This window comes from Anguilla rostrata, chromosome 13, assembly GCF_018555375.3.
Source record: "Anguilla rostrata isolate EN2019 chromosome 13, ASM1855537v3, whole genome shotgun sequence".
Taxonomy (NCBI): Eukaryota; Metazoa; Chordata; class Actinopteri; order Anguilliformes; family Anguillidae; genus Anguilla; species Anguilla rostrata.
In genome coordinates, this window is record NC_057945.1 from 16,547,571 (window position 1) to 16,575,485 (window position 27,915).

A 27,915-nucleotide genomic window follows, 5' to 3' on the forward strand; every position below is an offset into this window, starting at 1 on the left:
AATAGAACTAAATTAAACCGGAATTCTGTGTGCCGTGTGTACGGCGGGTGTGGGCTACCATAACGGTTCCTGAATCACTGAATATTATTTTCAAAAAATGTTTAAATGTCACAGCTTTATTAACCACGGCGATATCATTTTGCGAGGAGGGGGGGGGGTGGTGAAAATGAAGCCTGGCTCCCCCGCCAATCCATCACATTAAGCTCAAAATGCGTACATGCATCCGGCAGAACCATTTACAGATTCAGTGGTCTCGCAATTATTACGCGAGTTCAGCTGTTCTCCGATGGAATTTTAATTGAATTAGGCCGAGTGGTTATGCTTGGAACAAATGATAACATTCCTGTCCATCAAGGCTCATTGAGTCCAAGTCAGAACTGCTGACGGACTGACTAACTTCTCCTTATGCCTTTGCACATCTGTGCGGCTCCTCACACGGGAATGATGAAATCATACAGGCGACAGAAACTGAAAGAACAGGTAACAGTTCAATTTCACCACTCCAACTGCCAAATACTAGCAGCACTACTTTAGAACTACCACAACTGCTATGACTACTAATGCAAACGTGTTTATACAGATCAGTTCCCATTAGCAATGGTATACAACACGTGTTTGCAACCTATAAATACTGCACATAATCATATCTACTTTTACCATACCATGCACAATCAAAGGTAAAATGACAAGAAAAACAAGAAGCGATGTTATTTAGCAAAAAATGTTTAATCTCTCCTTGATGCATGTGTTTATTTACAAGTAGTAAATCTGCAAAATAGGAAACAGCAGAATATTTACACAATGAGCATTTAACAGCCAACTTGTCACAGTTGCTTCAAGTCTGAAACTCTTAAAAATGTATCAGAATTATAGTATTAAAACTCCTCTGATTTGTTTTCTTAAATTTGTTTTTATTTATGTATTTATTTTGATCCTATGCACTTATTTTCACTTTAAAAAGGACAGCTACTTAATCCGCCACAATTTAAAAAAAAAAAAAAAAGAAGAGAGAAATTGAAAAGGCCAAAGATCGTAACTTGTTTGTTCAGACACGGTACTGTAGAGGCAATGGAATGACCCGGCTATGGCATGAGTGTGTCGGTGATGGCCTGGGGAGGAGAGGTGTGTTTCGCAGAGTAATCGGGCACCACAGTGAGAGCGGGATGAAAGAAGTGCATCATGGGTAGGGATGGACCGGAGCTGACAAGGCACTCCGTGCTAAGCGAGAGCAGGCCGTTCGTTGGACAGTGTCCGTCTCTCCCTCCGACGTCTCGTCCTTCCCGCCAGAGCCCAAGCCCTGAGCACTGCTGAAAGGACAGAGGCCTTGTGCCGCCTCAGTGAAAGGAGCTCAACAGGTGAGTCTCTTTCGACCTTCACACGTGTGGCAAAAAGGGGGAGACGTTTACGGAGGATTACTGCCGCCATATGTGTGTTCTTCTGCCAAAATAACGAGTTCGCTCCAGAGCAGCCACGCAAAGAGTCCGCAGTTCACCCCCCCCCACACCCATCCTTCCAGACAAAAACAAAACTGAAAAGCAAAAAGCCATCAAAACAAGGAAAAGAAATCCTGAGACAGAGTAGTAAGCATCCACGATTCAAATCATCAAAAAGCTAACCTGTGTGCTAATGTGCAAAATGCACCGGGTGTTTCAGCAGGGAAAACTGCAGGGAAAACTGGACCCAACTGGACCAATGTGCCACTGATTTTCAGGAGGAAGATTCCAAAAGATGGGCACCTGAAGGTAGTTCTGAGACATTCTAATTTTCGAGGTGCACCTAGACAAAAAAACATGATATGGGTACAGCAATAAAAAAATTAGCTTCATATTGGACAAGCCACACCATGACAGGCTAAGCGCTTAACCCAAACTGAGAATCACACCAAACTTACTCCATGCGAGCAACCGTCACGCATAAGAACCACAAGGGGACACGGTCCCCCTTGCGTACGTCTTTAAGCAGCCCAGTTTGAAACAGAGTTCAGGGGATGTTCGCTCAACCACAAACAGCTGGGATGATCCATTCCAGTTAACTGAAAAGGCCACTGGGGCCCTCAACGGCTTTAATGAGCATCTTTACAACCGACCAATTACCTTGGGCGGTAAAAGCCTGATCTGATATCGCTGTGGAGAACCTGAGGCTGAAGACAAACCACACGGCCCTGGTCGATTTCGAGGGGAGACCCATCCCAGCCTGGGTGGCGTCGCAGCCCAGAAAGGGGTTCATGGGTGGGTTGGACAGGAAGTTACAGTCAAAATTATTTTTAAAAGACTAACAAAGAGAACACACACCATTTCCCCCATAAGGTTCTGTAACAGCAATGTGTGCAGTGAATACAGAAGCCTAAAGAGACTGATTGGTATTTTCGGTCCAAATGACTATGTTATGGAGACCTGCTCCCAACTGATTAGGAGTGAAAATGAGAAAAGCCAAAAAAAAAAGTCAATTAAATAATAAATAAAGACTTCACTTCAGGTCCCGCCACCTGACAGGAATTTCTCAAGCAGTCCTGATTTCAGGAGAGAAGCCTTGTGGATCCGGGAGGAGTCCTTATTTAAAGAAATAGCCATTGTCTGAGGCTGAGAAGCTACAGCAACAACGGCAACAACAACAGCAACAACAATAAAATTAAAAAAACAGTAGATTTCTGACCTAAATATTTAAACAGCAGGGTTTTTACATTTGAGGACTGTCCAGGAGGAACTTTATGACACACATAAAAGGTGTTTGATGCAGCGATGGCTTGTGTCTCATGAACACAGTTGGCTAGTTTCAGTTTTAGTTTCACGCCCCTTCACAGGTAAGAAATGAAATGAAATTCAAACCATCTCAGGATGATTGTCAAGATATAAAATTGCAAATTAAAAAAGGGAAAAGCAGACTATCAAGTTTTCCAGGAAACCCACTCATTTCATGTAAAGTGTCTTCCCTCACTTTGTTCTCCTGTCTCTTTGATTTGACTTGTTCATTTTGGGTGATGCGGCAGACAGAGTAAGTGCGTAACTATGCAACAATGAGTTTCCTAAAATTCTTCATCTCCTCAGAAAAATAAACCTGACAGAATTAAGCAGCAGCTCACCAACTTGTCACAGAAGACAAGAATCCCTTCTACCTCAAGACTAACTTCTTGACAAGGAAGAGCAGGATATGAATACTGATGTTCCATCGGCAAAGTACTATGCTAAAGGTACCAAGCATGTTTTCAGGATCGGTGAGAAAGTACCCTCAAATCTGCTCTAGGCAGAACATAACTAGGTGTGTGTGTGGGTGTGTGTGTGTTTGTGAGTGTATGTGTTTGTGAGTGTATGTGTGAGTGTATGTGTGTGTGTGTGTGTGTGTGTGTGTGGGTGTGTTTGTACCTGTGTGTGAGTGTGTGTTTGTACATGGGTGTAGGAGCAGGGGTGGGGGATGACAAAAATCAGCTTCACTTCTGGATAAAAAGGCAATACATTAAAAAATAAAATACCAAAATCCATTACTGACCACACTATGGTTTTAGGCAAGCAGAAACAATTTACACAGTTTCTCACCACAAAGTCAAACATCCAAGATCTCTTATAAAAGAAAAGAAATGTAATAAAATGCTAAAGTCACGGAGGTCATCAGCTAAGAGGATTTACCCTTGTCTTTTAGCCCTCTGATGCTCCCCTCCAACAAAGCTAACCGTTCAGTTTGCTCAAGCAATCTCACTGACTTATTGACTCCCTTCTGCTCTTAACGTTTGAATAATGGCGCGGAGCTCGCTCCTCTTTGTTCTAGCGGAGACGAGATGGCCTCCCTGACCTCATTACCACGGACTGCGAAAGAGAGGAGAGCCAAACTAAACACAGCGCCTCATCCCACTGGCAGGCCTCAGCAGAGGACCTCGAAAACAGGAAACAGAATGACACTTCAGGTTGTTTTTTTTTGTTTGTTTTTTTGCTTTCTTTTTTTTTTTGAAAGAAAAATCTTGCTGTATGTTGAAATAACCTTGCTGTTTTTAGCAGGGCCCAAAGCTGGGTGCTCTCCTCCAACAAGCCAGCTGGCTGCAGCGGTTGGAATGCACGAACGGTGTATTAAAACGTTTGAATTGACTGACCTTCAACCCTCCTGAAACTTCAGACCACGCAGGGTTTCAGCACACTCAACTTTACAGTCTGGTACTATCTAACGGAGAATGGAGTTTTCTTCAAGTAATGCGATGTACTTCATATAAGATTACCCCTTATGGACAGGGGTCTTCAGCGCAAGCTAGTCTAGTGAGCAAATGAACAAAACAAAATATTCCTCACCACAGATAATCTCCAAGATGTCTGAAGACACAAGGCCCTCCACGTTGTTCTAACGGCCTCAGGCTTGTTCGCAGTTTAAGTTGAAAGCTACGCTAGTAACCATAAACAAAGCATGTGTGCGCGGTTTGGTTTCCAGGTTTGAACCATGATTGCACTAAGGGTGGGAGCGGTTACAGTTGAAAATAAATAAATTGCTTATTTTCAAGACCCATTCCAACTATTTCAGCCAATGATCCTGAATAGGCAATGCCCCCACATTGCAGTGATTCCTTCTTTTTTTCTCCATGGAGGCTGTTTCGTTTCTTTTTTTGATCAATTTAGTCATTTTTTTCCAGTCACTAGGCATGTTAACATTTAAATTATAGCACGTTTCATCTAACAAAATGTCTTTGCACTAAACAACATTCAAATAAAACATGGCACAGGACAAGTTTTTTCATTGTTTTTCTTCATTTTTTTGTCTGAAATATTGAAGCCGTTTTTTTTTTTGTCGGCGGCTTCCATATGTTAAAATGGAAAAAGTATTTTACCCTTATTTTTATTTGTTCCTTTAAAAATGTATTTGCATTTATATATATATCTATTTCTTTTTTTCTTCTCATTTCATTTTTTTCTGTAAATTGTGCAAATTCAGCAGTAACACGAGTGGCAGGAGATCGGAGAGTGGGCAGTTGAGTACATCGATGTAGCAAAAATAAAAACCAACAAACATACCAAAAAAAAACAAAACGAAAAGGAAAAAAAAAATAAAGAAATGTCCTTGATCTCGACATGGTCTCTGGACTGACATTCTATCGCAACGCCCGGACGTGTCACAAGGGGGCGCATTTCCTAAAGGCCGAAAGAAGGCCGTGCCCCAGCCGTTCCCCTTCCTCGGTTCTCCTGGCCGAGACGGAGGACTCCGATCCCGGCGTGGCGAGGGGGCGCGGCCGAGCGCACGCACGCACGCAACGAAACGATAACAGACAGCGATGAACGGATGCTTTCCGTGATTGTTGCGGGTTGTTTTTTTTTGTTTTTTTATTGTTGTTTTTTTTTTCTCTGTTGTGGGCCCAGGCGGGCTCCGCGGCGCCGCCCGGCTCTGCCAAATCTCCGGTGCACTGCTTCCTGTCCTTGCGGTCCATGGTTTTTCGGGGTTCGGAACCACGCGCTCGTCCTCGTTCCTCCTCCGCGCCCTCAGCTGGCCAGGGCCATTGTGTCGATGACCTGCTCCAGCTTGCAGCGCAGCCGCTGTCTCCGGGCCTGGTCGTCCTTCTCCAGCGCGGACAGGATCTGCGGGGCGAAGAAGGGAGGGGGGGGGTGGGGGGGGAGAGGCCTTTGCGTTAGTGTCACAGAGTAATGAGCAATTCTGATGAAATGCTGAGTCACCGTACCATTACACAAACTCCCAAAGCAAAAATGACTGTCTTAGAGACAGGGAGCTTAAACACCCGCTGCCCTCGGGCGGCTCGAGGGACCCGGTCACCGGTTAAAAGAAACATTTTCAGGAGTGCAGTGAAGCACGGGGCCTCGGCCACAACCTCAGTCACCAACAAAGAGCGAGAGAGGGCTGACATGAGGTAGGAGAAGACCAAGAACGCAAATCTCTCAGGCCGCACCGTTCTCAGCAAACAGCCGCGGCCTGTGCTACAGAGCAGACCCACAGCACGCACAGGGCCCACTGGGCGTCTGTAATGTACCTGCGTCCGCATGATGAATCGCACCGCCGCTATCTCTCTCCCCCCCTCTCAGACTAATGAGCGCGAGAAGCCCAGAGGATCTCCTCGGAGAGCGGAGGACAGAAATCAGGAGAACGGCTGCGGCGGATAGCGGTACTCGCGGAGCTGCAGGTAATTGGCTCCCGCGTTACACGGGAGAGGCGGCCGGCGGCCTCGACGGGAATCGCGAGGGTGGGCAGTAAGCGGAGGACCTTGTGGTGCTTGCTCTCCTGTGAGTCATGTGATTCACGTCCACCGAGTCCTGCTCAACGGCGGTGAGTAACGGAATAACAGTTTCTAAAGGGTTAACACCCGGAAATGCCCATGTCAGCAGGGAGGACGGGGAGCGGCCGAACCCGAGAAATCGTGCTCATCAAGGGGACGGGGCGCTAAATGGGAGGTCGTGCCTGGGCTCGGTGGAGCTCTCCGACCGACACCCACAGAGCTCCACGGCAACACAGATTTATACGTCAACCACGATGGTCAGCTCCGATCTCCGGTCCACAGCACTTCCTGATTTCAGAGATTCCCGTCTCAACAGGGGTTTCCAGTGCTGCATTACAGTGTGTGTGTCCATAATGAGACGCGCCCAATGACAGAACACCACAGCAGCTGGTGCCATCTTTGGACACGCCCCTTCACGAAAGCATCAATAAAGCCTCAGTGACAGAAAGAGAGAACACTTAAGAACAGGCAGCTGACCATCTTTAGAATCTGAGGTCTTGCCCTGGAACAGTGTTTTTCAAGATGGCGGAGGCGGCCGTTTCTGTAATGTGTAAGTCTGGACTAACAGAAAACAATTTTCAGAAATATTCAGTTAACTCAGCTACTGTATACACAAACTTCCAGAGTAAACGTTGGATTGGGACTGGGAAATTAAATAACCAACAGCAGCCTCAATTTGTTATTAGGATCTGGTCAACAGCAGTGCAGCATTGAGCACAAACTCAGTTACCAATAATAAGAGAGAAGCAAAATGACTAAAATGTCAAGCACACCACTGAGAACACCATCAATTCTGAATGGCCCATAGTTCAATAGTTCAGTAGCTGAAAATATACAAATATATACTCAATGCTGCTCTTGAGCAGGTAAACCCAGACCAAAATTAATGTACCTTCAAACATTAATAACGGGGCCGCACAGAGTGTTATTCCCGATTTAAAAAAAAAAACACAATCAGAGAATCGGAAAGACACACACTCACTCTCTCACACACACACGCACACACACGCACACACACACAGTGAGAGCCCACAGGGAGGGACGGGAAGAAGGAGCTTAAATGGGCTTTCCAAAGCCCTCCATTAACATCCTATTTATCCCATCTAATCTTTATGAATCATGTGTTTATGTCTCTTTGATTTGCCCTAGAGGAGTACTTATTACTCCATTTACTCGTGTGTGCTCCTGGTTGTGTGTGCGTGCGTGTGTGTGTGTGTGTGTATGTGTGTGTGTGTGCACGCGTGTGTATCCGTGTGTGCATGTGTGTTGTGTGTGTGTGCGTGTCTGTGTGTCTGTGTGTGCATGTCGGTGTGTGTGTGTGTGTGTGTGTGTGCGTGTGCGTGTCTGTCTGTGTGTGTGTATGTGTGTGTGTGTGCGTGCGTCTGTGCGTGCGTCTGTGTGTGTCCGTGTGTCTGTTTCCTGCACGCGTGTATAAATCACTGCTAACCGAGTGAGGAAGGCACCACAGACCGCCTGCTCCTCCCGCTCGGCTCGGCCCCCTCACCTCGTCCTTGTACTTGGTGATGTAGGAGTAGATCTCGTGCAGCGCGCTCATGCTGTTGAACTGGCTCAGGTGCAGCCGCGACTGCTCCGCCAGGTACGCGCTCATGTCCTGGTCGCTGATCGCCGGCATCCGCGAGATGTCCGAGTAGTACCTGCAGGTGGGCAGCGCAGAAACGGGGAACGAGGGGAAGGAGTGATCATAATTTAAATGCCAAAACAAATCCCGTTTCAAGGCTCTCCAGGGCCATTCTCTGTGGCTTTAATCTAAGTTAACAGAACTTAAGGGGTAAGGAAAAGTAGTACTTACATGGCTAACTTATTAAATAATTGGTACCTTCAACTCATTTCTTCAGTTTTGTCTTACCAATTTCTCACAAAAAGACAATAACCCAACCTCATTTCACGCGATATGAATCATTTTTAGCGGCTCAGATGTACCTCTCCACCCAGTTCTTGTAGTTTGGAATGTCTTTAGCATAGAGCAGCTTGTTGGAGGGGGAGTCCTTCCCCAGCTTGTGCTCGGAGGTGGAGCAGGAGTCCATGAAGGTCTGGGCCACCACCGACAGGCAGGCGTCCGTGATGCTGTTCTTGTGGATGTCGAAGACGAACTGCGGGTTCTTGATCACGTTCACCCAGAACCTCAGGGGCAAGCTGCAGAGGCCAGAAAGGGACAATTTGTCAAACGTCTGAATAAATGCAAAAAGGGAAAGATCAGTGAAGGTAAGATGAGATGAAATGAGAGCAGAAGCATGTAAAAAGGTGACAGGTGGCTGGTGAAGGTGAGGATAAAAAGACTGGAAAGCGCTTCCCTGCTTAACGCCAAGTTCTTATGAAAAATTCACTTCTGACATCAGTAGGGTCTCAGCGGCCAAACGCAGCCAGCTGCCTACTTCCACTTGACTGTTTGGAGTACTGCCTGCCATTTTCTATGGTTACACTTGAATGCACGTGTGAGTGTGCCCTCGATCATTTGTCTTTAAACCTGGTCTCAAATTTGTATGGGACAATTTTATTTCTTGAGTGTGTTTAGCCTATCATTTATAAGCATTGTCTTGTTATATTGTTTGCGGACACTCTCGTTTGATGAATCCTCTGTGCTAAAGTGTGTTTCGTCTTAACAATAACCGATTCATTTCTTCCATTCAGCGCCAAGCGTAGCTGCAATTTTCTCCCCCCTCGTTGCTGAGACACACAGGTGTGTGTGCAGTCTTCACCCCCGTAATCAAAGCTATTCTTTTGCGCCGACTCCGTGATGAATGGGGCCCCTTATTAACGCAAATTACAGGAATGGAGATAAGCCGCGCGTTCCGAGCCCCAACGAGGGCCTCCTTCTGCAGGCTCACAGAAACAGTCAATATCGCCCGCGCCGCTTTGCGGCTAACAAATTAGAAAATTTGAAAAGCGCAGCGATAACGTTTGGTAGAGTCCAACACAACGAAGGCTCCGTCCCAGTCGCAGAACTCCGACGCCCATCAGACCCACCCGGACCTGCTTTCATTCGGTGCCTCAGAGTAGGAGTGTGGGCCTAGGAATGTTTTTTTTTTTCCATAACGGGAAAGAACTGGGGGAAATTATCCTTGGCCAGCGCTTGCTTCTACCCTGACATTTTATGAACACGGGCCCAGATTGCAACAATAACCATAACAGGTAATGAGCCCCGACCGAACCGCAAGAAATAGGATTAAGAATCAAGATTCCTAATGCCCAAACCATGTCTGACAGACAAATTTAAACCCAATATCACTTTTTCAAAACGCACTTGATTGCTTGATTGCACACGCAAGCCTGCAATTGGACACAGTAAATTGGCACAGGCTGTTAAGAGGCAAAAGCAACATGCAAACCACTGCGGTTGCAAATTCAGTTTCAGCCCAAGAAAAACATAAATCCCATTTGGAGGGACAGAAAAATGATTAGGCTAATCTTGTGGCAGATGCGAAAATACATATTAAGAATTTGAGCGACAGTGGGTAGATACAAGCGGGCCGATGTAAGCATAACAACCACATTCAGTAACGTTTCTATTACATTGCACCAACCATACAATTACGTAGCAGTAGTGGGAGATCAGTTTTCTCTAATAGTGTTATTTTGTGTGGGGGTCCTATGTTAATGCCTTTGCTGATAGCACTGTTTCAACTGTCATGCACTTCCTGAGTGTGCAAGCTGAAGGTGCTCTGAACCCAGTTGACATGGGAACCGGTGGGGGGGGGAAGGGGGGGGGGATTGGGGGAGGGATGGGGGGGGGGGCTGCTGCTTTCTTAGGATCTTCTTGTCTCGCACACAAGGGACATCCATCGGCCACCAGCACAGGCAACCACATGGGAGAACACGGGCAGGCTTAGAAGGAAGGGACTGAGTGAAATGGATGGAGTGGAGAGGTGAGAGAAAGAGAGAGGAAAAGGAGTCTGAAAGGAGGAAGAGACAGTGAGAGAGCGAGAGAGAGAGGGAAAATGAAAGAGAGGAGAGCTTTGAGCGAGACAGACCATCTCCATCCCCTTCCACTCCTGCATCAGGGAGCCAATCACAAGGGACTACCAAACAGTGAAGGAGGTGTCAGAGCCAGCTCGCCAGACACCACCTGAAGAGGAAGAGCGCTGCGCTACGCTTAGCTAGCGTCCAAGGGGAGTCTGGACGGATCTGGAAATGAATTTCTTTTGAGGTACATTTAAACCAGCGCTGGACCGCTTCCCATAAGCGCAGCCTCTGTGAAATGAGTCATTGTGTTTATCCAAGTTAACTGGCACGCTTAGCCACAGCGCTCACACACACACGCACACACACAGAGCGCGGCGCTCACCAGTTGCTCTTCCAGGTGTGCCGCACGTCGGCGTCGGTGATCTGGTGCTTGTCGGCCTGCTCGTCCAGGAAGTCGAACATGTACTTGATGGCGAGGGGCAGGGCGCTGCCGCGGTGGGCCGTGCTGAAGATGGTCTCAAACAGATCGTCCACAAACTTCTGCAACGTACCCTGAGAAGCGCACAAAAGTATCTTTAAGCTTTCCAGGTGACTCAAGGTAACCGAAGACTGATACAGTACTATGACAACAGTACTATGACTTTTTAAAAACTGAAATCCTGTCCCCCTCCCCCAAGCTCTGCCCCCTTTTCTAAAACAGCCAGCGTTTGCATTTTGGCAGGTTACTACAGTTATTTGTGTAACGTTTCACATTTCAAATGCTTTATTTGATTTTCCCACACTAAAGACCAAAACTCGGAAGATGAAATCCATGGCAACGCAGAGATCGCAACCATGATCTTCTCAGATCTGGGTAAATCCAATCCAGCACTGTTGCAGCTTAAGATTTAAACGTGAGCCCAGCTGAATGCGGTTACAGTTAAGCTGAGTAACTGCAGAGAAGACAAACAGAAACTGGAGCACATTCCTCAGGATTCAAGGGCCTCCTGGCTCACTGCATAACAGCAGGTACCAGAACTCTTAGGTGATAAATGACAGTTTTATTCAATGGTGCGTTTTGACCATCTCAGTGTGTGTACTGGGGAAGCATCAGTTCCACTAATGAATCCCGAAAGAATGTTCATGAGCCGAAAACTTTGCTGGCTCCTTTCTCGCTCTACGAGGCTTCTGAGACACATCTCCAGCCTCAGCCTCGGACTTAGCTGCCGGAGGTAACAAAAATAGAAGCATAATGAGGGAACAACAGGAAAAAAAGCACAGGCAAGCAAAAAAAATAAAAAACAAAAACCGCCAGGACCGTAAGCACCTGCAAATTACCAAATGGAGCTCAGAGGCCAATGATGCAAATGAGCCGTGGAGGAGTAATAAAGGACTGCACACATTAACGCTACAACCCCTCCCCCGCCTACCCCATCACCATGGCAATCTCTCATCGGGGAGTGATGTCAGCAGCCGCCACCCCACCTCTGGGTCACAGGGTAAATGGGGTAACAACCCCGGGGAGGGGTGAAGCTGATGGAGGTTGGGGGGGGGGAGGAATGATTATATGATTCATAGCTAGAGGGACTTTCGGGGATCCAAAGCGTCCCTGCAGAGGGCTGTTTTTAGAGTTCTTTTGTTGATAGCTGAGCCTCAGGGTGTGTAACATAAATGTGACATACAGGACTACCTTTGCCCCTCCCCCATCTGTACAGGCCTGCCTTGATTCTAAAGGACTCCAGATGTATGACTGGGGAAGTCGGACACTTTCTCCAGCATTGTCTAGAACACTTTCTATAATGGAAGAATTCCGACACAGGAAGTATGTTTTAATATCTTTTTTATGGCCCCTCTGGAATTCTGAGGAACACAGTTAGCTCCATGGTGATGGAGTGCACCCCTGTCTGGGTACAGAAAGAGAAGATTTGGATGCACTAACAACACCAGCAAAGAGTTAATGCGTTTTAAAGCCACTTTTTACTGCAGTCCATATAGACCGATCACCTTTATCCTTTCTTAATATATTTGGCAAAACATCAGCACCTTCCTAATGCACTAAAATATATTTTAACAGCTTTTTCATAAGGCTATCTACAGCCCGATGCTGCAAGTCCAAATTTGGCTCCAGACGTTTACATAAATTGTGTTTTGGAATGAGTTTTTCCAACATCTTTATTAACCTGTACATTTGCTTTAAAATTAACGATCTTTTCGAGAGTACTTACATTGCAGCCAAAACATTTCTATATACCATTTTTACTGCTCATGACAAAATACTGACTGGTGGGCAGGAGTCAGTATTGATGACTTTGAGGTGAGTTTGCCTCCTTGCACAACTGCAGGTTAAGCTTCTGTCCGACATCTAGTTTTCACTATTACAGAATATGAGAGGGGGACAATATACATTGATACAGGTAACTCGCTCATTGCCCAAACAATGTTATAAAGTAGCTTTTCCTGTCTAACCTTACTGGCCTATAACTCTTTCTTTCTATACATCCTCACTGGAAATATCAAAAAGAACTCCTTTGGCAATTAAGACATGCTGAGGTCCTTATAAGTACATGGGTTGGGCGTCCTGGTTACCACTATGAGTGTGGTTTTATCACCTTTGTGAAGAAGCAACAGGACCAACAGATCAGATAAGGAGGGGCAACACAACACCACAGGATTACTAAAGCCAAGTGGAGATAACGCTGAATGCCCCGAGCTCACAGTAAAAGGAGTGGGATCTGAAGCAGCCCCACATCTGTAATGACTGTTGAGGCTTCTCAGTTTGAAAAAGGAGATCTTAGTACCGTGTACAACAATTATTTATAAAGATCATATCTGTTGTAAGAGGCAGAAGCACATTTACCATTTTTAATAAAGGCATGCGATAACTAAACGGAATCACCTACAAAAATTTTTTGCATTCGTTTCCTTATAAAAGAGGCAAAAACGGTGCATGTTTTTGATAAGATCGTTGTACTTAGCTCTGCTTTAAACTAATTAGATTCACTTTTATTAAAAGGGATTTCGCCATAGAAGAAACCCAACCCCATTCAGTGCCTGAACTCAGTATTGCCCCATCGGTGTCAATATCCTCATTCCCAGCTGTTTGTTCTGTTTCGTCTTGGTTGTGGTATAATGGGTAAGGAACTGGTCTTGTAACCTAGAGGTACAGCATTGCTTCAGTATATATCCAGCTGTATAAATGGATGCAATGTAAAAGCAATGTAAAAGCAATGTGCAAGGTGCTCTGTATAAGAATGTCTGCTAAATGCCTGTAATGTAACCTTAGACTTTGATTAAATCCTGCTAGTGTGACTTTTTCCACACTTCATTTCTTTCAGCCATATGAAATGTAATGGAATAAGGAAATCTGCTCAGACATGTCTATGATCCCACAGACATATTTCCATTTTATTCTAGCACAATAACTAGCTTATGATTCTTATGACTTTTATTTATTACATGTAATTACTCTCATTTCCAGAGACAAAGGCCAAAGGCGCTGCTTAAAAATTGACCTTATTAGGGCATGACGTGCGACATCAGTCTCTGCTGAACATGTATGGAAAAGGTCCTTCATATGTAGAGGTGCACAGATGAGAAATTAGGACATTAACATGTTAAAAGCCAGCCGTGTGTGTGTCTGGAGAACCTACTGTACAGCAGAGGCCTTTAACAGGAGAAATTAACTCTAAAACAGACAGGGCACGATAGCCACGGGCCATACTAATCACAGTATCTTTCAACCTTCCTCTATAGCAGAGGTTATGAAAACTATTCATCAGTTCTGAGCGAAAGAAAACAAGGAGTCAGTAAGAGCCGTCAAAAGGAATAAATATGAATCTGACAAAAACGACTACTTTTGTGTGTGGGTGGGTGTGTGCATGTGATTATATGTCCATGCATGTCTGATGTCTGTGTGTGTGCTTGTGTGTGTGTGTGGGTTTGCATCATTTCCAGGTCTGTCTGTGTGTACACCACACACACGGGTGTGCGCAGTGAGAAACCCTTCAGCTGGCGCACGGCTGGCCTTCCCCCCTGCCCCCCACACCCAGCGGGCCCGCCCGCCACGTTACCTTGGTGGCCAGCAGGCGGGTCAGGTAGATCTCGGACACCATCTTGCTGCCGCGGTCGCCCTCGCGCTGGTCCGAGTGGTCGTGGTTCTTCACCAGGTGCCACAGCTTGGTGCCGCTCTCCAGGTCGGGCGTGATCATGGGCGTGCGGGAGCGCAGGCTGTCGGGGCTGCTCGCTGTGCGCAGCATGCTCTCTGCGCGGAGAGGGGCGAGAGGGACGGGTCAGAGGGCGCCGGCGCGACGCACGCGCTCCTGCGTCGGCAGTTTCTCCGAGAGAGGCTAAACGCTAAGGGTGCTACGAAGACATAGCAGCAGTGAGTGCGGAGGACGGCGCACAGCTACGGTGCTTTTGTGCTTTCTGACCACTGTTTATATGGCGGACATAAAACAATGGTGGTGACAAAGGCTACCACGGAAACCGACACACTAAAAAAAAAAAAGTTCTTAAATCTTGGCAATAGAGAAAATATAACCCGTCGCTCTCATTTCCAAATGGCGCTAATTGGCGAAGGAGAGAGAGCAGCACGCGGAGGCACCGTGCTTTAAGCAGACAGAGAGCGGGATCCATCTTTAACCACTTTGCTCCTTTATCTTCCTTTCTGCCTAACACGACACAAATTATGCATAATGCGATCCTCAGAGCCCGGAACGCAAACGGAAAACACAAAACGTGCTGACTGCGGGCGAGGCTGGGGGTGTTACGCCACAGACCCGTGGGTAAGTGCGCACGGACACTCCACTTCATTATTAACGGTGCAAACGTCAAATACCATTATACGAAACCAAAAAGACGAGTACCTACTGCATCGTCTTTATACGTACGATGGCAGTTAACCAGAAGCACGTGTGAGTACATTTCAAGAATACAGAGAGAATGAGAAGACGGATAGAGCAAGAGAAGAAGAGAGGGATGAAGAGAGGCTAAGAAACCTAAATCCGAAACAGTTGGTACTCTCAATCCAAAGAGCAAATAATTAAATATGATTGAGTTCCACGTGCCAAACGAATAAACATGCTGCTCTGTTTGTGTGTTCTTCACAGTGCTTTTAGTGTGAAGCTGGGCTTTAGGTGCTGGGTCAAAGAAACGATGACCATGTAGAGTCAAGTCGAGGAACGTTCATCTCTCTTTTGCTAGCGCTGCTTGGCAAGCTAGGCAGAGGCAGACCATAACTAGTGGACTCCTGCTATCAGTGTGAAACTCTCACATAGTCAGGGAGGACAGTCTGACCTGCGTGCAGAGTTAACACCGGTACTGACGTCTGCGCACAGAAACTCCATCTCGGAGCCGCGAGCCAAAACCGCCGCTTGCCAGAGCCGCCACCAGGCAGCCGAGATCCGGCGGCGCTCTCTGGGCCAGCCGCGGCTCGGCGCCTGGCAACCCCGCCCCTTTCATCCGGGCCAAGAAAACGAAGAATCCGCGCTTTCATGCAGCAGCCTCCGTTGCTATGGAAACCCCCTTATCAATCACGGCAACGTGCACCAGAAAAAAAAATGCATGAAAAAAAAACCAAAGAAAAACCTTAAAGAATAAAAATCTAAATTTGGTGGGAGAGCTGGCGAGGACTGGCGCCACTGCTCTTCTGCTTCCGCTCCTCCCTCCCCCCGTGTCAGACCGCGATTTTACGACACGAAATCGGGCCGTTTTCGAGAAATCGGTTGGCGGATTTAATGCCTAGACATGGCGGGAAGGGCTTAACAACGCGAGGGCGAGACACCGGCGTCAGGCTGGGGGATTCGTCCCTCAACAAAAGAAGTGCTAAACAAGATTATTTTATCAAACGGAGAGCGAAATCCCGAAAACACAGAACAAGCTAGCGCTGTGGGATTAGCGCCCCGGCTGCCCGTCAGGAGCGCAGATTTAGATCAGGGCCCTTTGAACTGGAAGAGATTCCTCAGGAGCCGCGGGTCACTTCCTTACAGTGGCCACGCTTAACCTGGCCGCGCGGCTGCTTTAAAACGACAGGAAGCTGAGCCTACTTGCAGCCTACGTTTCTTTCTACGACAAGAAACGCAGCATAACAAGTTTATTTTATTCATGGCCACTTCCACAAGATTCACAAGAAGGTTAATACACAACTCTGATTCTGTTATTCCGATTTTTCATCTTAAAAAGCAGACGGTGACTAATAAGCTTGTGCAGCTTACAGTGTATATTATACAGTATTCAAGGCCGTAATCCATGAAAAATGCAAGAAAAACTATGATAAACAACCTTGCAGTATCAGAAACATAAATAACACCCACAGTGCGTGGCAGTTAAAAAAATTCAATTCAGCTCTTTCTTTAAAATGTACATGTTGTTGCTTATGTTTACGGTAGCTGTAATGTATACCAAACGCAGCCAGATTCACGTTCATAAGCTTTACTGGTACACTGACTTGCCCGATTGGTGATTTATTAATGTCAATTGATTTTAAAATCGCAAACCTACAATTACAAAGAGAAGAAATGCTGATGTGCGGTTTTCATATTAAACATGAACTACATCATAAGGAATAATTTGTCTGAGTATCACACAAACCATGCTCTGGGTGTTTGCATCATCGCCTGAAGACTGAAAAAATACTTTTTTTTTTTTTGAGTGAATGTTACTTATGCCATTCCAAGTCGTAGGAGAAGCAATATTAAGTGTACCAGGGCAAACCACTGAGAAACTCCCTCCACGCACTACATTCAGCCGCTTCTGGTAACACCTGGACCGGCTCACTGTGCTATGCATCGGGAGCGTGATTTCCGTGCCGTTCTGCAGCGCGACAGAAAGTAAAGCTGAAGGAGCAGGCGCCGGACGGGCCTCACCGTATCTGCTGAGGGACTTGGTGAAGGTGGAGGAGTTGGAGATGTTGTAGGCCGAGTTCTGCTTGGGCACCAGGGCGATCACGGAGCCGTCCGTCACCTATCGGGGTGGGGGGGGGGGGGGGGGGCAGGGTGGCGAGAGAGGATGTCAGCGGGGCACTGGAAAGGGCGCGCGGGCCAGCGTGGCGACGGACGGCGGTTCTGCGCGGGCGTACTCGCCTGGTAGTGCGCCAGCGTGTTGAGCCGTTTCCAGTCGTTGTCGATCTTGGTGGTGACGTCCTCGTCCTGGAGGATGATTCGGGCCATCCTGCCCTGACGCCACTCTGCGACAGGGACAGGGAGACTCAGCAAGACCGCCGGGTCACATGACCACTGTCCACCAATCAGTACAGCACTGCACACGAGAGAAAACTCTAACCCGCACACTCACTCACCCACCATTCCACACTCACTCACTCACACAGACAGCTCTGGTGTCCTTACCCAGGTCCATATCCGAGGCTTTGGGCCTCTGGGAGTAGGGGCTGCCCTTGTACACGGCGTCCAGCAGCTTCTCCTTCACCTGCGTGATGGTGTCGCAGTTCAGCCCCTTCACCGTCACCTCTGGGGCGTTCTCGTTCTCGGGGTTCACACAGTGCAGCGTCTGAGGGGGAGGGGCCAGGAGAAAACCATCAGAGCCAATCAGGATACAAGCCTGCACATCCTGCTGAGGTCAGGAAAGCACATGTGCTCTGAGGTTCCCACACTCTCCGCCGTGAGAGTCATACTGTATGGATCCCTCTGTTGTTTTTAATAAGTCAGGTTCATAAGGGCACCCCAGCCATATTGGTGCTTCACCCGCTACCATATCTCCTTTCCGCTGACCTTTGAAAATCCCTCGAGCCGACACAGATCATCAAACACCACAGGTATTTATGTAGCAAATCAAGACGTTAGCTCCCCGAGAACCTTCTCGGTTTGTGACCGCCCAGCTATCGAATTACATTTACGCTACATTATTTGACGGCTGAAAAAATATTAAGTGAACAGAGTCCCGACAGAGGGGGTCCCACATTTCCCGGGACTGCGTCACAGCCCCCAGGTCTCCGAACACGCTGCCCCGCCCCTCCTCGGGCGCGCTCACCAGGGTCTTGTAGTCGATCTGCTGGCGGATGAGCTTGTCCTCGCTCAGGGAGTAGCGGGCCTCGCCGGTGATGGCGTCGATGGGGCCCTTCTCCATCTGCTGCTTCATGGCGCAGTAGAGCATGAAGAGGGGCTCGCCGGCGCACTCCTGCAGAACGGGAGAGAGGACACGCCCGTCGGCAAGGGGAGAACGCCAGAACCGCGGTTTCAGGGGAACGGACCCGCCACTCACCGACCCCGCGCCAGACAAAGCTGAAGGACGTCTACCCAGGCACGACGCAGGACGTCTCTAAAAAAACCCACCAATGTCAAACGGCGGATACAGTCTCTCTCGAACGGCCCCGGAGGTGAAAGCCGGCGTGACAACGGCTCCGTAATTCTATCGATGACTGCTCACGACGCTGGAGATTTTCGAACAAAACAAAAACCCAATCTGAAACGCGTTTAGCTGAGCGCGCTCCGCTCCGAGCCGCGATGTGATTTGCGGCGTTGTCGGAGCGTAACCCCCTCTCTCCGCGGGGGCCGGTCGTTATCACGCGCGGCATTCCGGGGCCTTCCGCGTCTCCCGAAGGCGGAGCTGATGATGCAGTCGCCGCGACGGCGTTCGGTGCCCGCTCGCAGACCGCGCGGCTCGCCCCACTCAGAGTCGCGTTTAAAAAAAAGGCTCTTAAAAAGGCAAACAGTTTAGAATGCGCGGCCCGGCCTCCTGGCTTTGGGGAGCGAGACCGGCGACTGACGGAGGAGTTAATGGAAGGTTAATGACTCCCAGTAAAAAAAGTGCTCGAAAAGCACTCGAGTGCATGAAATGTCAGCGTGTCAACAAGGCAGTGAGAGACAGGAGAGCTAGGACTGAGCTCTCGGTTTTACGCACACACACACACACACACACACACACACACAATCAGGCATGCACGCACGCACACATACAGACAGACACGCACACATGCACGCACACACATACACGCACAATCTCTCTCTCTCACGCACGCGCACACACATACAGACAGACACACACACACGCAGGCACGCACGCACACGCACACACACATGCACACACACGCACGCAGGCGCACACACACATACAGACACACACACACACGCAGGCACGCACGCACACACACACAGACAGACACGCACACACATACACGCACACACACAATCTCTCTCTCTCACGCATACGTACACACGCATAAAAGCATACACACACACAGCCACACACGCATAAACACACACGCATATGCAAACGCTGCCACTCTCTGGAACACACACCGCCTCCCACACAGTCAGAGAAAGTGAACCATCTGACATTTATAACCCTCTGCAGTAATCCAGAGGCTCGCCATCAGAAGTGACGGAGCGCTGGCAGTTTGGAGAAGGAGCTTCCGTCCCACTCCACTCGCGCGTGACCCCGGGCCCTTGCGGCGGGAAGGTGAAGACTACAAGCGCTTCCTGGCCCCGGGTAACCCTCCCCAACACCGCCATATGCCGCCCGCGACGCGCTAGCATCTGCGCTAATTAAGCAGACAGCTGCTAACGAGCGGGAACGCGCGTACATCACTCCCGGAGACCCCGCGTTCGCACGCCTGTCTTCGGGAATCGCCTCTGATTCCGGATTCTAGCTTCACTGCGGCGTGCTCGGAGCCAGCGTTCGCCGGCGAGAGAGGGGGAGGGAGGGCGGGAAATGGGCGACTGACACCCACAAGTCCACTGGCTTTTTGGGCCTGCGGGCGTGGCTGCTGCTGCAAAAACAATCCTGGGACCGGTCGCGCCTGCGCGAGCTGACGGCGGCGTAATGCTAATCCTTAGGCTAGCGCTGCTGGTTTAGTCATTCGCTCCCCATCATTTTCCACATTATACAAAAGGCTCTTGGAACACATCAAAAAGCAAATTCTAATAAGGTTTAATTAGCGCTAAACTGATATCCAGAGGGCTGGGGGCGGGAAGCCAAAATAAAAAATAAAAAAACAAGAAGATAAAAATGTAAACTGAGGCTTTGGGACTGGCTTCTGTTCCTCAGTGGCGGTTCTGTTAAAACTGGAGGGGGGTGGCGATCGCAAAGCGGACAGGAGGGCCAGCAAGAGTGAGAAAACAAATACACCTGCACTCCGCACCTTTACGCTACTGTTGCTCTTACTCTTCGTAAGAACAGAAGGAAACTCGGAAAATGTGCCAAAGGTAACAAAATAAAAGCAAGGAAAAGAAAGAGAAAGTGCAGGTGAAAAGCACCCCCGGTGAGCCAGCACACGGTGCAGAGCGCCTCTCTGCTCCCCGTCCTCTTCTCTCCAGCTGACAGCAATCTGTTTACCGCGCCGTCTCTCAAGTTCTGCACGGCCTCGCCACCAGCGCCCCCCCCCCCCTCCCCCCGTCTCTTGACAATCAAACCGAGAATTTGGAAAGTATTCTCTTGGAGCATTCTCCGCCCCCCCACCACAAGCCTGGCAATCGATGCGGGGAGTTTTTCTGTCGTCCCCAATTGAAACAATCCCCACCTATGCACGTACGGAGATAGTTTTTTAACGAAGGCGATTCCTACAGGGGGCGGGGATAACGGCTGGAATCCCAAGCTGCCCAATCGCGTTCCCCCGAGAGACAGCGTCCACCCAATGCCGACAAAGAAAAACACCGGAGCGCCTCCGCGCGAGCGTGAGCTGGCGAGCCTCGGTACGGACGCGGGGGGCCGGGTGAATTCAGAGGGACGCTTCGGCTCACAGCTCCCGCCCGTCAGGCGTCTGAGTGGAGACGCTGGAGACCGGAGAGCTTTGGGAAGGCGCCGGCGGAGGCGCCGGCGAGGGGCCGACTTATCTGGCCCCGGCGGCTGGGACAGGAAGCCGCTAAACCGGCGTTAGCCAGCGCGCTCATCCTCGGCCGATAGCGAGCCCTGCGCAAAGAAACCCCGCTTCTCCCTGCAGGAGGCGGGGCCTGGTGCGGCTGGGACTTTACCTTCAGGAACTTGTAGAGCAGGAAGGTGAACCAGTTCGTCAGCATTTTCTCGGCGACAGACTCCGTCCTGGTGAAAAAGGGAAAGAGAGAGGAACACGTGAGCATCGCTCTCGACGTTCAGTGTGCTGAAGCTAATCCTGCTGAAAATGCAGTAGAGCTGTGCTCCAGCCCCGGCTTGTGTATAAAAGCGCCTTCCCTGTGTCTTCGGTGGAATGAAACGCCGCGTACAATGCAGCAGAAATGAAAGGAGGAAGAGGGAGAGAGAACAAACGGCAAGCGGGAGCGCCTGCTGAATACCCTCCGCAGTTTTGCAGCCGATCCGTTTCACACGGGCAAAAACGAAAAACGAGCTCGCAAAACAGACAAAGACAAATCAGCGGCCGTCCCTAAAACCTGGCAATTAGCCGCATTAAGCAGCTGCGCACATTCATCTTAAACACGGGACACGCAGATGACCCCCAAAATCATTAAAATACTTCAATTAACAGACTTTAGAACTCCTAATTTGTTAAAGAGACCATGGGAGAAATTAGAAACACTCTTACACCCCCCCCCCCACCACCACCACAACCCCCCCTCCCCCCATCCTCAAACAGAGTCAGACTCTTAACTCAGCTAAAGTATATTCATGGGCAGGGACCTGGACTCAGGTTTTTTACATTTTTGGCAGAGAAAGAGATGAAAGGTTTGCAGCAGAAATCAGTGAGCTGCAGGAGCAGGCTCCAGGTACAGTGGCCCTGACCACTCCCATGCATTTGATTTCTTTGATCGAATTCGGCTCGCCGGCACAGCTCAGCGACCGTAATAGAGTCGCTGGGGAAACGCACCTGGCCGTCGGCCCGCCTGGGCCGCCCTGACCTGGCTGCACCAAAACTCAAAACTACTTTGGTAGCACAAGTTCCTCACCACCGCCTTCATAATGGAATGCCAGGGCTGCTTAGCCCTGTTCCTGGAGATCTACCGTCCTGTAGGTTTCCACTCCAACCCTAACAAAGCTCACCTCACTCAACAGCTAGATATCTCATTGAGCTGCTAATGACTAGAATCAGGTGTGCCAAATTAGTGTTGAAATGAAAATCTACAGGATGGTAGATCTCCAGGAACACCCTTGGTTAGCCTTGACTGAGCATGTGCGTACGACCGACGTTCCTCGAGCAAAGGTCCACGTACGCGTTTCCTGACAGAACGCCGCGCGTTCTTTATTTTACAGCACACCGTGCAGGTACACACCTAACAGATTCAAGTGAAGATTTGGCTGATATAATTCCTCGATCCTGAAAACAAGCTTTACGCGTTTCTCCAAGGCTCTGAAGCCCGCTGTCGGTTCCGTTTCAGGGAGATCCGTAAGCAGCGATAAGACTAAACGCAATAAAGAGAACACGGATAAGACGCACTCGTAGGCATCTTCGGAGAATTCTCCAGCTGCGCCTACATTCACATCAGCTAAAGGGCTCAGTCAATTTGATTCTGTGGAATCAGAGGCAGCGCGCTATGCATTTAAATGCCTTCCATTTCCTTATCGTAATCATTATTTACAATTCATTTACATCTGTGAGAAGATACATTAGGGAGAGAGTTGGACTCAACAACAGGCCTTCATGAATATTTAAGATCTGTGGATATTTAACAGGCGGAAGCTAGTCAGTACAGACGCTACATAAAAAGAAAATGCTGAAGTGAAGATTTACTGATGTGCACCCCACCAGGTAACGAGATTGACCGTCTCTTTCCAAAACTCAAAACGTCCGAATCTGACTGCAGTCTGCTTGCCGCAGTCAGTACAATCATCAATCAATCCTCCACTTTCCACTCCCCTCAATTTTATAATGTTAAACTACTGTCAAAGTAGTTAAGATTAAACAAGTGAACTACAGTGCAAATGAAACTGGCAAATGTAAAATGCTGACAGTCAATAACGCTGTCTCTGTTCACAGTTGCTCTCTCTCTGTGAGTCTCCACAGGGAGAGTGTGTGTTCAGGGGTGTAATCCTCAGTGACAGTGACATGAGGAGGTCAGGACATTAGAGGGAAGATGAACTCAAGAAGGAAGACCAGGGCTGTCTTCACTCCTCACGCACATACATGAACACAGACAGACAGACCTGCGCAGCAGCAGCTTGGGGTGGTTCTTGCTCTCCAGGTTCTTGTCGATGAGGTCGGAGAGCAGCTGCTTGAGCACGCCGGTGGCGTACTCCATCTCCCCCTGCAGCGCGGTCATGATGAGCGAGGCCACGTTGCCGCGGTCGCGCATGGAGAAGGAGCGCTGCGCCTCCAGCGTGCGGATGAACGTCAGCAGGAAGTGCTTCTTGTTCAGCAGCTGCCCGAACAGCGTCAGCGCCTTCTCCACATTGGCCTGCACCTGGGAGGGGGGGGCGGGGTATAGAGAGAGCGTCAGCGAATAGGGGGGCCCGGAGCGGAAAACCCGGCCCGGCGGAGCGCGGGATGAGAAAAAAAGAAAAGAAAAAGAAAAAACGAGAGAAGCAGTGGAGCGGGAAAGCGCTGGGGAGAGGTGAACGGAGGCGATTCGCTTGGGCGATCGAGCCTCGGCACCGCGGCGAGCTCGGCGGAAAGCCGATGAGAATTCAGCGGGAAACGCACGTCTGTGACTCCAGCGTCGCCGTGCGCAGCGGCTGAGCCAGTCGCTGCGCTCTCCGTCTGATAGGTTAGGAGCTCTCGAACGCTCCGGCGTTCATGAAATAAACATTTAAACGGTCTTTTTATGAACTGCAGCATCCCTACAGATTCAGAACATATTCTACACCGCTGTGCTGTGTTGCTGCAGATGGGTGTACGCGCAGTGCGGTGTGATGCATGTGTGTGTGAGTATGCAATGCTGTGTGTTGTGACTGCAATGCTGTGTGTTGTGAGTATGCAATGCTGTGTGTTGTGACTGCGCAATGCTGTGTTGTGACTGCAATGCTGTGTGTTGTGACTGCAATGCTGTGTGTTGTGACTGCAATGCTGTGTGTTGTGACTGCAATGCTGTGTGTTGTGAGTACACAATGCTGTGTGTTGTGACTGCAGAGCTGAGTGTTGTGACTGCAGAGCTGAGTGTTGTGACTGCAGAGCTGAGTGTTGTGACTGCAGTGCTGTGTGTTGTGACTGCGCAGAACTGTGCATTGTGACCGCAGCCCGACCGTGCGCTCCAGCGGTGCTGTGACCGTCCTGTGCCTCGGTGCGGGCCCATGACCGTGAGTGATGTACTGACCCGTACCTCCATCTCCTTGAGTACAGGGTGGTCCTCGATGCCGGGGAACAGCACCCTCATGGCGTAGGTCCTGTAGTCCAGGAAGGGGATGCCGGCTCCGTCCAGCTCCTGGGTCAGCTCGTGGATATCCGTCTGCAGCTCGGCAAACGCTGTCGAACGAGAGACACCGAAAACTTTAACTCCACCCGCATCGGGAGAAACAGCGTCGCCACCTTCCTTCAAATACCAACAACAATCAGCCATATTCAATTAAACATGCAATCGAAGCCATTCCCAATTAAAACTACATGTATGCTAGCAACCCGCCACTGAGCCAGTGAGCAGTGTGGTCTGAAATGTACCGTGCGGTAGCATGTTTAATAGCTACACGAGCAGCGTCGCCCTGAAGCCGTCAAACAAGGACGGCTCGGCGTTAGCGCTCAAACTACGCGTTATCAGAGCCGTGAAGCCCTCACAGTCGCTCACAAAAATGTTTTCACTCTGTAATTATTACTCCGAATTTATTTATTTGCTTAGCAGGCGACCTTATTCCGGGCAACTTACGGCTGCATATTTAATGAAGCAATTAAGTTCAGTGCCTTTGCTCGAGGCTACAGTGGCTTGGGCCCAAATGAAAACTGACCCCGGAACGCTCTGGCAACCAGCGCCATCCTTTAACCGCTAAGCCACACCGCCGCCATTCTGAGGCCCGCTCGCGGTGACGGTCAGAGAAGGAAAGCGAGCCGCACCGGCTCGGCGGCAGGCAACGGCGCTCTCCCGCTCCCCACGACCAACGGAGACTCGCGGAAGTCCGTCGACGAGACAGGAAGTCCATCACACAAAGAGAAAACCGAGCGGACAGGGCGACCGTTAAGGGCAAGGCTATTTCAAAAAAAGCCGGTTCACATTCAATCTCATGAGACGGCAGACGGGTGAAACGGCGGTCCTGACGGGAGGGTACGGAGAGCCCTGCTCCCATGATTCCCCTGGAGGCTCGTTTCCCCCCACGCTGCACCGCAGAAGGTGGCGGGCGTAGAGTGAGGCGCCAGTGATGGACGGCTGCCTCACCCCTGCAGTGCGGGGGGGCCTATCCTCTCTAACGAGAACGCTCGACGCGGCCTGGGGTCCGCCACACGCCAAGCAGCCTCGCTAAGCGTCGCGATGGACGAATTCCTTCCCTGGTCTCAGTCCTGGCAGCCAGGCTGGAGCGAACGCATTCTCCACTTCGGTTACCGCCAACGCCGCCGCACCCGCCGCTCGTTTGAAAAGCAAGTAGAAGCCCTCGCCGTATGACATCACGATTACCATACATTTCACAAAGCGTTTATATCTTTGTGCGTTTCAAGCCTTCACAGTTCCCATTCAACTCCACGCCCCCCGGATAAGAACATCTGCCATGAAAGTATGCAAATAAGTCCATTTTAAAAATAAATACATGTGAAGCGTTTAAACGCATGGCTCTGGGTTCACTCCTCTCTCCTGCTCCAGCTCTCTCGGCTCCATCCCTCCGTCCGTCCCCCGCTCAGGTGACAGACCGCACTGTCGGGCCAGACCGGAAAGGTCGCGACCCCTTGGACGGACAGGCCCAGATAATGGCCAATTACTCTCCGTGCCCCTGACGGCTGGCAGGCACACAGACTGCTGACAAACTTGGGCGGGGAAGGGCTGGCACAACAAACCCGCCCCCGCACTGACCTGCCAGCCCGCCGGTGGTAAGGGGGGGGGGCGGACCGTAACAGACGGGGAAGAGCGGGGTCTGGATTGGGATTCTCGGCCTGTCTGGACGCCAGGGAGAACGATGATCAGCGCCGCGATCAGAATGCCTAAGAGTGCGTGAAAAGGCCTGGCCTGGCCTGCTCCCCCCCCCCCCCCACCACCTACCGACACCACCACCACCACCCCCACCCCCAACACACCCACAGCAAACACCTGGCAGGACAATGGGAGGTGTGAACATCTCGCTGCAAAAGCAAAGGAAGCAGATCCAGACCAAAGGGACTGCCTCCTGGAAGGGGTGGGGGTGCATTTATCTCACTATGAGAGTGAGAGAGAGAGACATAGAGAGAGAGAGCAAGAGAGAGAGAAAGAGAGAGAGTGAGAGGGGGACAGTGAAAGCGTGAGAGAGAGAGTGAGAGAGAGAGAGACAGATAACGAGAGTGAGAGAGAGAGAAATAGGGAAGGAGAGAGAGAAAGAGAGAGAGAGGGTGACAGACAGGAAGAAGAGACAGACAGACTGGAGGACGAGCGAGAGAGACTTGTGGGGAGCACGGGCGGAAGGAGACACAGGCACTGAGAAAGACTGGAGGCGGGGTTTTGGGGCGCCCCACCGGAGGAGTGCCGCAGCGAGGGAGGACAGAGGAGGAGCGGGCAGGGAGGTGCCGCGGGTGAGAGAGAGAGGGGAGGCGGCCGGCCGCCCTACCTTCCTTGCACTCCAGCGCGACCCGGGACTCCAGGTTGTCCATCTGCAGCTGCAGCCGCTTGAGGGTCCGGTCCGCGTCGCGCGACTTGCGCTTGTAGGCGATCAGCACGGCGATGATGACCAGCAGCAGCAAGCCGCCGCCGCCGCCGATCCCGATGATGGCGGGAAGGGTCAGCAGGCTGTCCGAGTAGATCTGCAGGGTGCCGGGGGAGTACTCGAACCCGCCCGCCCGAATCTGAAACACACACACACACACAGACAGACGGGCATAAACACACACACGAACGCACAGAACAGCACTCCATCAACCTGTGACACTTTATCACCAAGCACTCGTGTTCAGCTGTAGCGTCTCTATAGCACATCATCAGACAACAAGGAGCAAAAAATGATAAATGACAGTAACAACAAGTATCCAAAAACGCACACGTTTACCTAAACCAGCGGTTCTCCAGGGGACCCCTGCGTATGCCGCTTTCTGTTCCAACCACAATCCCAATCCCAGGATTTTAACAACCTGTTAATTGTTGACTTACAAATACACTTTTCGTGTTTTATTTACCCTCTTGTGCTGAATGAAGTCAGAAATAGATACAGATGCTATGAAGAATAAAAGTCCCATGTTCACACTGTCCTATATAGTAAAAGATGAACTGAGAGGAAAAAGAGGTGAATTGGTGCGTGTGGATGCATGGCCACTAAAACTAATCATTCGGTAGATAATGAAGAATTCAAAGACAAAGCAAATGATAACAAGACAAACTTGCATTGTGTTAACAAGTTTAAGGAAAGAAATGATGAAAGAACTTGGGAGAGATTGGTTGGAAGGAAAGCAAACGTACACAGATGACCCATCTTGAGAACCGATGACCTAGAAAATGAAAAGCTAGCTCAATCGAGGGCACCAACGAAACATTCCTGTGTACTTCAGCAGGCCGCTACATTGGTGGCCAGCCAGCACCTTCTGGGCTCTCAAAAACAGGTGCAATAGGTGGACATCAGTTCATTTTGTGCGGAGGTTCTCGGTCACAAGAGTGGTGCACTGCATGGTACGGGCGAGTCACGGGAGTCCCGCTGTGGGGTACGGGCGAGTCACGCTGTGGGGTACGGGCGAGTCGCGTGCGGCTCTGTGGGCCCCCGCGTCCCTGTCAACGCTCTCCAACAGAGAGAGAGAGAGAGCGTCCGCTGGGAAAGCCCATCTTTCTGAACCCAGAATCAAAACAGCTTTCCCAGAATTCTTGGCGAGCATGGGCTGGGGCTGGGGGGGTGCAGCTGTCCACGTATGGGGTCAGTGT

General features: G+C 49.9%; 1 protein-coding gene across 1 annotated transcript in view; it reads right to left on the reverse strand.

Moving 5' to 3' along the window:
• Window positions 1-707: 707 nt before the first annotated feature.
• LOC135238318 (plexin-A1-like) overlaps window positions 708-27,915 on the reverse strand; it is a 231,062-nt gene continuing 203,854 nt past the window's right edge. Inside the window, exons 20-32 of the mRNA XM_064306102.1 lie at window positions 26,621-26,855; window positions 24,229-24,371; window positions 23,117-23,373; window positions 21,016-21,082; window positions 18,077-18,223; window positions 17,437-17,596; window positions 17,173-17,276; window positions 16,957-17,053; window positions 14,164-14,354; window positions 10,497-10,666; window positions 8,135-8,347; window positions 7,698-7,848; window positions 708-5,543 (exon numbers count right to left, since the gene is read on the reverse strand). Of these exons, the coding sequence (XP_064162172.1) occupies window positions 5,448-5,543; window positions 7,698-7,848; window positions 8,135-8,347; window positions 10,497-10,666; window positions 14,164-14,354; window positions 16,957-17,053; window positions 17,173-17,276; window positions 17,437-17,596; window positions 18,077-18,223; window positions 21,016-21,082; window positions 23,117-23,373; window positions 24,229-24,371; window positions 26,621-26,855 (2,031 nt within the window). The 3' untranslated portion in view covers window positions 708-5,447. The remainder of the gene's footprint in view (window positions 5,544-7,697; window positions 7,849-8,134; window positions 8,348-10,496; window positions 10,667-14,163; window positions 14,355-16,956; window positions 17,054-17,172; window positions 17,277-17,436; window positions 17,597-18,076; window positions 18,224-21,015; window positions 21,083-23,116; window positions 23,374-24,228; window positions 24,372-26,620; window positions 26,856-27,915) is intronic.